The sequence below is a fragment of the Helicoverpa armigera genome, chromosome 21 (genome assembly GCF_030705265.1).
Source record: "Helicoverpa armigera isolate CAAS_96S chromosome 21, ASM3070526v1, whole genome shotgun sequence".
Taxonomy (NCBI): domain Eukaryota; kingdom Metazoa; phylum Arthropoda; class Insecta; order Lepidoptera; family Noctuidae; genus Helicoverpa; species Helicoverpa armigera.
In genome coordinates this window covers 5,248,079-5,258,880 of record NC_087140.1, presented here as the reverse complement: position 1 = coordinate 5,258,880, position 10,802 = coordinate 5,248,079, and the positions used below count along the sequence as shown (strand labels likewise).

Genomic DNA, 10,802 nt, shown 5'->3' with positions numbered 1-10,802 from the left:
CTTAGTTCAAACGATATCGTTGCACATTTACCGACCGACGGAAAAAGTGTGGTGTTTGCATCGTTTGCATGGTGTTTGATAGCAATATGTCTATAATATGTCTGTGGCACCTTGTCTCCTAAAGGGATAAGTCGATTTGAGTGCGATTTCTATAGCTGGTTTTCTTAGAAATGGCAGTGAGATCCAAATCTATAGTTCTCAGACAAGCCTCATCTAAATCAGATCAGCCATTTTTGAGATTAGTTAGGTACTATTACATAAGTCAATTATATTATTCGAATGAAACTATTTATCAATGAATGAAACAACAAAATTGACATAAAAATCATCTTTTAATTTATTACATACAATATTTTTATATTTACATAAATTACTAAAATTAAAGGAAACCTCCACAAATTCTCTTCGCTGGCACAATAATAATTTACGGAATCTAAATATTCAGATGGGTATTTTTGGAATAAATGCAGACACATTTGTGCTAACATAAAAAAAATCCTCTGTTTTGAAGAAACTTAACATTTTCGGGTCCTAATTTTTTAACATAGCAATAGTTTTACAATTTTTAGGTACCTTTGATACATCACTTTCCTCAAAACAGGTAAAGGTCAGTAAAATTAAAAGTGAAAAGACTAATTGAAAAAAAAAATGAATACAATCAACTAAACTTGTCAAAAAAATATCGTTTTTATCAAACGTTTAGAGGTTGTGTATGCCACAAAAGTTTTTTATCGTATCGAATGATACTATTTATATCAAACGTTCGTTTTAGCACCTAAATCTGACAGCCCAGTCTAATTAGGTGATTTTTTATATCCATTTGATAAATCTTGATCGAATACTGGCCTTAGCCAAGCTAACAATTGCGACATTATTACCTACAAATCTAAATCGTAAGCTGATTGGTGGATCCCAACTTCTTACAATAAAATGAAGGCAGTATGTACTTAAATAGTACTACTAGCGCTAAGTTGCGATTAGTAAGTAATTCTCTAAGAAATATTACGTTTTTAGCACTTTGAAAGAGAAATTGGGCAGTACCGATTGCCCACGGCTTGATAAGCTGTTGTAAATAATAATGAGTGCTAAGTTCATAACATTAAGGTCTATTTTCTCATGACTACGCGAAACACGTAACTGATATTATAAGTAGATTTTCCTACCGTCTACCTTCACCTCTGTATAATATTTCAATAATGATAAATAAACTTTTTATATTGAATTCATTAGTTTACGCCAATAAGTGTCAGTTAATAGTGACGTTAGTTTAAAAAAAAACTGAAATAAAGCGCCATTTACTACTGAAAGTTTGATACGTTTAAATTGACACCTCAGAAAGTTTTTGGTGTTACCGAAATAAAACTTTCAATCTGGTGTTCTTTAATTTCTAGTATCAGTGTTGCCAGATATAAATGGCAAAAGTGTTGCCAGATTAGGAGATGTTTGTAATATTATAAGGTGAAGGATAAATCGGGGGCGGCGAACTTAAATATGAAAAAAAAAATAGCAATTAAAATAAAACCTTTCTGGTGCGGGCGGGTAAAAATACCATGAAAAATATAATGTTAATAAATTCGTAACTTTCTTTAGTTAGATGCGTACGAAAAATATAGTGGTACAAATTTGGAAACTTGGAAACTATTATAAATATTTTCATCCCGGTTTTACCGACTTAAAATCAAAATTGAACATATTTAACCTATTGTTCAACGGTTGAGTCGATTAACACAAAAAAAATACGATCGAATTGACAACCTCCATTTTCGAAGTCGATCAAAACCTTGTATTCGCCAAGCCCCCAAGACGATACTATAGCTTACAGGTCGTAAGAAGGAGACGGTATTATCGGTACTATAGTTTGTCCTAGTGATACAGCAGTGAGGAGACGGAGGCATGCGCCATGACGGCCTCGGCGGCCTGGCGTATCTCGAGGTGCCGTCTGGCGGCGTCGGCCCACGCGCGCGCGGCGGCGCGGGGCGCGCCCTGCAGCAGGTTCACGTAGCGGAGAGCTGCGGGGAGGTTGCCGTGGTCCATGTGGTATCTGGGACAGAGCAATTATTTTTGTGAGTATTTTATTTTATTTATAGGTATGTGTAAAACTATACAGGAATGAATTTTAAGCAGTGCACAAAAAAAATTGGTGGTCCACAATCATTGACAGAACATATCTGCATCATCAATAAAAAAAAAGCAAAATATAGATACTATTCTTACACGCGCCGAGCAGTGCTCGCGTCAGTTAACCGGTTTCGCGTTGCCGCCGTGCCTACTATGACGACTGTGACCGTACAATCGGTTACAAAATAAACATCTTTCACTACCAATAACTATTTTTTTTTGGTACTAGAACACAACAAAATAAAAATATACGTATCTATAAAACTTATTTAACTATAAGTTGATAAAGTTTGCGCACTGAATAAAATTCATTCCTGTATAACGTGGAATGCTTTATTTTAACAAATAATAATAATACATCCAAAACCGATTTCAACCACGACGCCTGTTCTCATATAAGGAGATCAGCCAGCTGTGCAGGACATATCATAGAGCACAAGAATTTGCACGGATAAATAAGATAAAAAGTCATTTATTCAAAATAAGCTGAAATTCAGCACTTTTAGAAGATTTAAAGACTACATACCTTGCCCTTTGCATGATATCAAAGGTGTCTAACTGAGTAAAGTCAGTGGGCTTGTTGTCCAACTCATCCTTAGGAATATCAGAGAACTAGAAACAAAGAAAAATATAATTATACCGACAGCAGAATACAATACAAAACCTTTCGACCACCTTCACCACAATTTTCCCAGAATCTGTACAAACTTGTAAAAACAAAATAAACCAAATAGATACAGTGTGTTCTTTTTCAATGTATGTGTGGCTAAATAAATGGTTTATGCCCATTTTCACCCAAAATCTCTTCGTTTCCCTAAGTGTCACTTAGAATAAGGGCTCCCCCAATAATAAAAGTTATAAGGGACACTTAAACTTGGATGTAAACGAAATTCGTATTAAGTGTTCCCTAAATGCTCTTATCCCTAAATATAGGTGTTTGTTGGTGAAAATGGGCATTAAATGAAAAGGTAGGGAAGGAGAAAAAGGGGGGAGTATTAGAAGAGGTGAGTAACCTTCTTGAACAGCAGCAGGGACTGCAGCCAGGACATGAAGTAGACCGGCAGCGTGGCGCCGTCGCGGCCCACTAGCGCCACCTTCACCGCTGTTTGCTCCATCTGAAATTATTCGAATTCTTTGTATTTCTCTTATATCTTATAATTTCTGCTACATATATAAAAAATAATATTGAAGTGTAATTTTCGACTGAGGCCCAAATTTACCGACACAACGTTTGTTTTTAACACGTTTATATTCACTTGCTTCACTTGTAATGTAACTAACTATGTAAGAAAGTCTTGGAATCTTAATGTGACCCACTTCCCGGTCTTCGATTAGGATGAAATTTTGCACACGGTCTGAGTCCTGATGACAATACATAACAAGCGTATTTTTTAGTTTTTAAAACTATTTTTTTTTTTAGTAAAACAAATTGCGGAAAAACAACTTATATTTACTTCTATGTTTCTTAAAAAATCGGTTCAATATACAAGATAATTTATTTGTATAAACCTGAGAGCACAATAATCATGCATGTATGTAGAAGAATAAAGTAGCCCATCATGCTTGGCTTCTTAGGCCAGCAATACACGAACTGCTTGAAGCAGTCAGGGGCGACAGCTTCAAGTGATTTTTAGAGTTCAATGGACGCACATGCACGAACCGCTTCGGGCAACTGATTCGGGCGTACAAATATAAAAAGGAAAATTCTCAACATTAAAAATATTACTTAAAGTTACAACATTAGTAAGGAATGAAACGGTGTACCTTTTCGAACCTTTCTCGCAGCGCCTTCTCGGTGACGATTCCCTTCTCGCGCACATCAGGGGGAATGCCCTTCAGTACTGTTTCTACTAGCTTGTCGTCTTTGCCTGAAAGCCCAGTTTCGATATTATATTACTACATAGTATATAACAAGTTGCTTTTTCTGTCCCTATATACAGGGTGGCTCATCCATAGGCGTCCAAAATAAAAATATAGAAGCTCTATGCTATGGGGTATCCGAATCACCCCCATGTAGCTCCTAAAGTACAAAAAATCGCTGAACATACATGGGGGTGATTCGGATACCCCATAGCATAGAGCTTCTAAATTTTTATTTTGGACGCCTATGGATGGGCCACCCTGTATATGTCGCAACCGATTTTCATGCTGTTTTTTTTTTTTTCAGATAGTGTGTTTCAAGAGGAAGCTTGTCTGGAAGAAATCGCTGTAAGAACGCCAATTGTACTGTTCTTTGTGTATTGTGATTTCCTGATCACATTTTTTGATGCATTTTAATTTTCTATTCTATACTAATATTATCTAATATACTATTTATCGAGGAAGGCTATAAGCTACTTTTTATCCGGGCAGTAGCTCCCACGGGACGCGGGTGAAACCGTTGGCAGAAGCTAGTCATTGTATAAGAGATAATGGTGAAAGGTTCTTCTAACCTACAGATAGGCTTGTGTTGCTGGGGAGTTTGGCCCCACCACAATGTGGTATACATACCAGCCTTCTCCAAAGCCTTGAGCTCGTTGTCGACCTTGGTGTCGGGCACGGAGCGGCGCGTGGCGGCCAGCAGCGCCTCCGCCGCCGTCCACAGCGACTGCGAGCGACGGGCCTCCGCCTCCGCGCCTGAACGCTCTGTGGAAGAAGAAATAACGAACTTTAGACTTGTATGTCTTTCAATGAACACCCCAATACTGAGTAAATACAAAAACGGCAAATTTGCGCACGAAGAACTGGCTTTTGTCTACTTCGGGGCTTTCAATTAACACGAGAATATCGAATTAATACAAAAATGGCAAATTTACTCGTCTTAAGCTTGCGCTTATTGAGGCACATGCGCAGATTACATGTATTTTAAGAACGTGCGCGTCCAGCGACTCGCGCATGTACCAAAGCAAAATACCCACCCGCGTGCTCTTGTCACTTGTCATGCGCATGTTAACTTGCTCCAGCTACATGCACCGTGTAGATGCGCCCTAAGGGATCTATTTAATCCTTAATAATAAAAGTGACTGCCTGTTCAACTTTCACTCCAAAACCATTGAACCAAATGAAATTGGGTACATAGGAGTTCTAGAGCTTGTCAATGGAGGCTCACAAAAAGAAGCCTCACAGTAAGCCTGCTCGCACAGTCGACAGTCAGTTTGGTTTGAAGACAGCCTTAAACTGCTAGCGGAAGAGAACCAAAAAATACTTACGTTTCAATGTATCTTCAATAGCTTTGAGCTTGCCGGCCATGGCTGCTAATTCCTTCTTGAACTCAACGCGTTCGGCTTCAACCTCCTCGGAGACAGCACGGGCGAAGTTGGCCATCATCTACAAATAAATAGAGTAGCTGATTCCTTTACAGTAGTCGTGGTGGCCTAGTGGGTAAAGGACCAACCTCTCAAGTATGAGGGCGCGGGTTCGATCCCAGGTCAGGCAAGTACCAATGCAACTTTTCAAGTTTTTGAAGATATCTTGGACACCAATCACTGTGTTTGGGATGGCACGTTAAACTGTAGGTCCTGGCTGTCATTGAACATCCTTGGCAGTCGTTACGGGTAGTCAGAAGCCAGTAAGTCTGACACCAGTCTAACCAAGGGGTATTGGGTTGCCGGGTAACTGGGTTGAGGAGGTCAGATAGGGCAGTCGCTCCTTGTAAAACACTGGTACATAGCTGAATCCGGTTAGACTGGAAGCCGACCCCTGCATAGTTGGGAAAAGGCTAGGCAGATGATAAAATATACGAACCTCTTGTTCCCTCTTAGCGAGTCTGGCCGCCATGACTTCTTGTTGTAACTCCATTTGCTTCTTCAACGCTTCCTTAGTTTGTCTATTCGCCTCCGATTGGATTTCTATACTCTGAGTTTATACAATTCATGTTAATGTTAAAATTCATATAATACATACATGTCTTATAGTATAATAGAACAGGTATCTATTTTTTTAGAAATGAGGTACATGACATAGGATAGTAAATTAAAATAAGATCTGAGTACATTTTATTTCATCTGAGATTTTTTCACCAATCTTTCCAAGACCAAGAATTGTATACATTTATGACTTTTTAAAATGCAGCTACAAATCAAAGTAAATACAATAATACATAATTAAAACACTATTTTAAGCAGTAGTTTAGTGTTTAATATATTATAAATTTATTAAAAAGTCCTATCAAGATTGTTAACTTTTAAGAGCCTATGTATTATAGACTGTATGGTTAAAGCAAACATACCTTTTTCAAGTATTCCGCCTCCATTGCACTCCTTTCGTTTCTAATAATATCCTCGGCCTTAGCTTCGATCAACGCTTTTTCGTCATTGCCTAAAATATAATTTGTGAACGTTTAGTTTACAAAAATATCATTATAGCAAAACTCAATCGAAAACTATAAAATTTTCTTAAAATTAACAATAGTTGAAACTCGACTGCATCAGTTTCATACACCATCGAAGTTCCAAAAAACTTTAATTTTGCATATTCATATAAAATCTTTACTATTTTAGTCTTCTTGATTTTTCTAACATTTTTTATTTTAAATCATATGGTCAAAAACAAGCCCATTTTAATGTGCTAAATAGGTCACATTTTCCTATAATAAATCTAATTTATTTATGAATAGTACTCACATTCGATAGCCCTGTTGATCTTCAGATCGCGTACTGTCTGCAACTCAGCGAGTTGGTTTTGCAGGTATTGTACCTAAAAATACAACATATTTTACAATTAGATCATAATATATTGAACAGATAGTTTACCGATGATTTTACGAGTGGTTATATCGATAGCCATTTTTAATATTAACAAAAAGGCTACAAAAAGGTTGATTATGATTTTAATAAATATAGCCTTTCTCTATTAATCTAACACTGAAACAACTTTCCATCTCAATAGTTCTTGAGATTTTCGCGTTCAAGCAAACAATTCTTGAATTTTAGTAAATAGATTCGATATTTTTTCACTGGATAGGTTTTTCAAATGATAGTGACTTACCTTTTGAAGCGTGTAGGCGAGCAAGAGATCGATGTCGCCTTTAATGTCGAGTTTCTTGGCACACAAGTCGATGCCGGGGAACAACGCTTGTAGTTCCTCTCTGAACATGCCTCGCGCCGCCTCCACCTACGAAACATTAAAATTATAATAATAGTGTCGGGACTCGTTTTCACACACGCTCGGTTAGCCCCATGGTAAGTTATTAATTAACTTCTGTTAGGGGTGCTAACACATACTGATAAACTATATATAGCTACATACACCTATATATTTATAAATATATATTGTAACACCCAGACTAAGGCCAATAATCATGCTATTCACACAAATGATGACCGAACCGGGAATCGAACCCGGGACCTCAGGTTCGGCTATCCGGCATGGTGACCATTGCGTCATCGAGGTCGTGAAATTAATTATACATTAGCATTTTCCATGGATTAAGGAAAGATGAGCGGAGATGCCATAATGCAGGTAGGTCAGGCACTTTCTTCGAAGTCAAATACGTAATGGGGCATAAAAACGATAAGTTACGAGTGAACTAACAAGGCGTTCGGGGTTATTGGTAATTATGCCCAAATGTATAGTTTTGGGCCCAAAGAAGGCGTATAAGGGCCATAACAGTAGCGTTCTTCGTCCTCTTCGTTATGTCACCTTTTTTTTTGTAACGACCACAAAAATCATCAAATGACCCCTCCCGCTGTGGGTTAGCAGCGGTGAGGAAGTGTCAGACTCTTAATGACTAAAAACCGACGTGTTCCGTCGTAGGCCTTTTATGTACTAGGGCCGTGGTAACTCTTTCGAACAACCCGCAGCATCTGTTATGGCACCTCCGCTAATGATTTTGTTCTCCATGTTTCACCTTATTCCAATACTTCTCGCTGAGCGAGGATTTAGCGAGTTCCTGTGTATAGGTGTCCTCAGCGCTGGTGAGGTCGGCGCGGAACTGCTTGATGTAGCGCTTGGTGGTGGCGAGGCTCTCCGGCGGCGCCTGCATCTGACCCGACTTTATCATGCGGTCGAGGGTCTCTGTGGGGTTAAAAAACTGCATTATTAAGGCGCTAATAACAGCCAAAACGAAATACGTAAGTAAGAGAAGCCTAATGACGGGATGTTCGTAACATAATACAAGCTGTTAATTTGCATCTATGCAAAATTCAAGGAGGTTGAGATGAAATACGTAAATAATCAATTGAAAGTATGGTAGGTACCCATTAATAAAATGGGTAGGTTGATTTGGGTTGAGAATCGTTAGCATAATTAAATTGTTGACTTTTACACGGAAACAAAAAACTTTTAGGCTATATAATATTAGTATAAGTTTGCATAAACAGTTCGACATACCAAGGGCAAGTTTAGCTTTAGCGGAGGCGTCTCTAGCTTTCTTGGCCGCGTTTTCTTTCTGCACATTCAGTCCCGCCAGTCCTGAGTAGTGTTTCTTTTCTAACTCGTCGACAGGTGTCTCTACTATCTGAAATAAGAAAGTTTTTTTATTATAAATATTGTTGTAAATCCAATTCTGAAATACGGATATTTCAAAGGATCCATTTTGTCACATGAATTGGACCTCATTCAGCTGGTAAATAGATATACTTTAACTACACAGAGGTGAAGAAGATAAATACATATATAATAATCTTATCAGAATATACTAAAATCCAAGTATATATACTATAACCCAATAAAGTCAATTTCTTCATAAGGCCCTAAAAAGTTAAGGCTCCGCACTTCGAAAACATCAGTTTTTTCGTCGGGTAGTATGAGGCCTGGATACATTCTATAGATCAGAAAATTTAACAGTGAGTAGTCGAGGATATTGACCAGAGAATATGAAAAAAACCTACTAAAAAAATAGTCTCACACATAGAAAAAAAAAGGCTTGAAAATGCCTCTCGAAAAAATTTTTCGTCAGCTAATTCTCAAAATATTCAATGGTAACCTACACATGTTTTATCACTAAACGATAGAATATTTCCTAAGCTAAAGAAAAATACCACATATTATATGGCTTTATAAAGCACAAAAGGAGAAATATTTTAAAAACGTATAAAAACGTATAAAATTCAATGTCAATTTTCATTTCATGAATTTTACCTTCTGCCAGACGGCGTTCCGCCGTGAAGGCGAATGGTCATGTCGCTTTGTCATCCAATGACAGTTCATCCTTCGTATTCCCAATAATAATATAAAAAAATATATTTGTAATAACATCATATAAGTTCTTTTTTTATGACTGAAAGTGGATTTATTTTAATGTACTACATATAATTAGCTCCATGGAAGATGATCATGAGTGTTGTGGATGCTTTACTCCTACAAAAAAATGTTTTCAAGCGTATGATGTGAGATTACAGTTTTAGACGCCTTCCACCGGTCTTAAAAAATAGGAACATTAAGATAATGACCGTTAAACTCAGGTAAATATGTGATTCCATTCACAAAATTTATTTATTTTCCAAATATTTATTTGTATTAGATTGTTAGGTTGTTTATTGCAAAACGTAGTTGTCATGGTAGCCGAATTTAAACTGTCATTGCTTGACGCGCAAGGAGGTTTGTGTTTGTAGTAATTTATTTTGGAATCTGACTAATAAGGAAATTAAAAATGATTTATTTACGATAGCGAAAAAGAATAATTTACGTGAGAACGTCGAAAATAATTAATTATTCCGTAATGAGTAAAAATATGAAGTAAACATAGAAGTTTTGTTTAGGATATCATATCAACCATTTCGGATGATAGAAAAAACGATTTATAAAAGGAGATTGGGCAAGAATGTATGAAGTTTGGTCCAAATGTCCACCACGAACGAGACCTATATAATTAAATAGTCCACTTAATTTGGAGTTACTTTTACTAAGAAAGTAAAAAAAAAACAATGCCAAAAAAAAGTTATAGCCAAAAATGTATTCTTAATTTTCGGTAGTTTTTAGGGTTCCGTAGCCAAAATGGCAAAAACGGAACCCTTATAGTTTCGTCATGTCCGTCTGTCCGTCTGTCCGTCTGTCCGTCTGTCCGTCTGTCACAGCCGATTTACTCGGAAACTATAAGTACTACAGTGATGAAATTTGATGGGAATATGTGTTGTATGAACCGCTACAAAAATATGACACTAAATAGTAAAAAAAAGAATTGGGGGTGGGGCCCCCCATACATGTAACTGAGGGATGAAATTTTTTTTTTCGATGTACATACCCGTGTGGGGTATCAATGGAAAGGTCTTTTAAAATGATATAAAGTTTTCTAAAAAACATTTTTCTTAAAGTGAACGGTTTTTGAGATATCAGCTCTCAAAGTCGTAAAAAGTATGTCCCCCCCCCTCTATTTTTATAACTACGGGGTATAAAATTCTAAAAAAAATAGAGGTGATGCATGCTAATTAACTCTTTCAACGATTTTTGGTTTGATCAAAGTATCTCTTATAGTTTTTGAGATAGGTTGATTTAACTGTAATTTACGGAACCCTTCGTGCACGAGTCCGACTCGCACTTGGCCGGTTTTTGTATGTTATCATTATTATTTTTTATTTTATTTTATTCCACTTCCATTTCCGCACTTTATCTAAAGAAAACTAAGATGAGTAAGACTAGTGATGTAAAATGAAAAAAAAAAACGATTTGTTTTTTTTCACTTCATTGAAAAAAAACATGAAAAAAAACTTTGCATCGTTGTTTTTTTTCTAAATTTGTTTTTTTTCTAGCGTAAGTTTTAGTTCAAT

General features: G+C 36.8%; 1 protein-coding gene across 3 annotated transcripts in view; it reads right to left on the bottom strand.

Annotated features, from left to right (window-relative positions):
* Nucleotides 1-10,802, bottom strand: part of LOC110380836 (MICOS complex subunit Mic60) — a 105,005-nt gene that overhangs the window by 84,820 nt on the left and 9,383 nt on the right. For 2 of the 3 annotated variants that reach the window (XM_064040040.1, XM_064040041.1), the window contains 12 exons: nt 8,428-8,554; nt 7,946-8,112; nt 7,084-7,209; nt 6,720-6,792; nt 6,326-6,414; nt 5,842-5,952; nt 5,307-5,424; nt 4,609-4,743; nt 3,883-3,986; nt 3,132-3,233; nt 2,645-2,730; nt 314-2,041 (listed from right to left, as the gene is read on the bottom strand). In XM_064040040.1, coding sequence (XP_063896110.1) covers nt 1,864-2,041; nt 2,645-2,730; nt 3,132-3,233; nt 3,883-3,986; nt 4,609-4,743; nt 5,307-5,424; nt 5,842-5,952; nt 6,326-6,414; nt 6,720-6,792; nt 7,084-7,209; nt 7,946-8,112; nt 8,428-8,554 — 1,416 coding nt within the window. In that variant the 3' untranslated portion in view covers nt 314-1,863. Of the gene's footprint in view, nt 1-313; nt 2,042-2,644; nt 2,731-3,131; nt 3,234-3,882; nt 3,987-4,607; nt 4,744-5,306; nt 5,425-5,841; nt 5,953-6,325; nt 6,415-6,719; nt 6,793-7,083; nt 7,210-7,945; nt 8,113-8,427; nt 8,555-10,802 lie in introns of those variants that run through there. The other variant, XM_064040042.1, reaches the window with a different exon arrangement.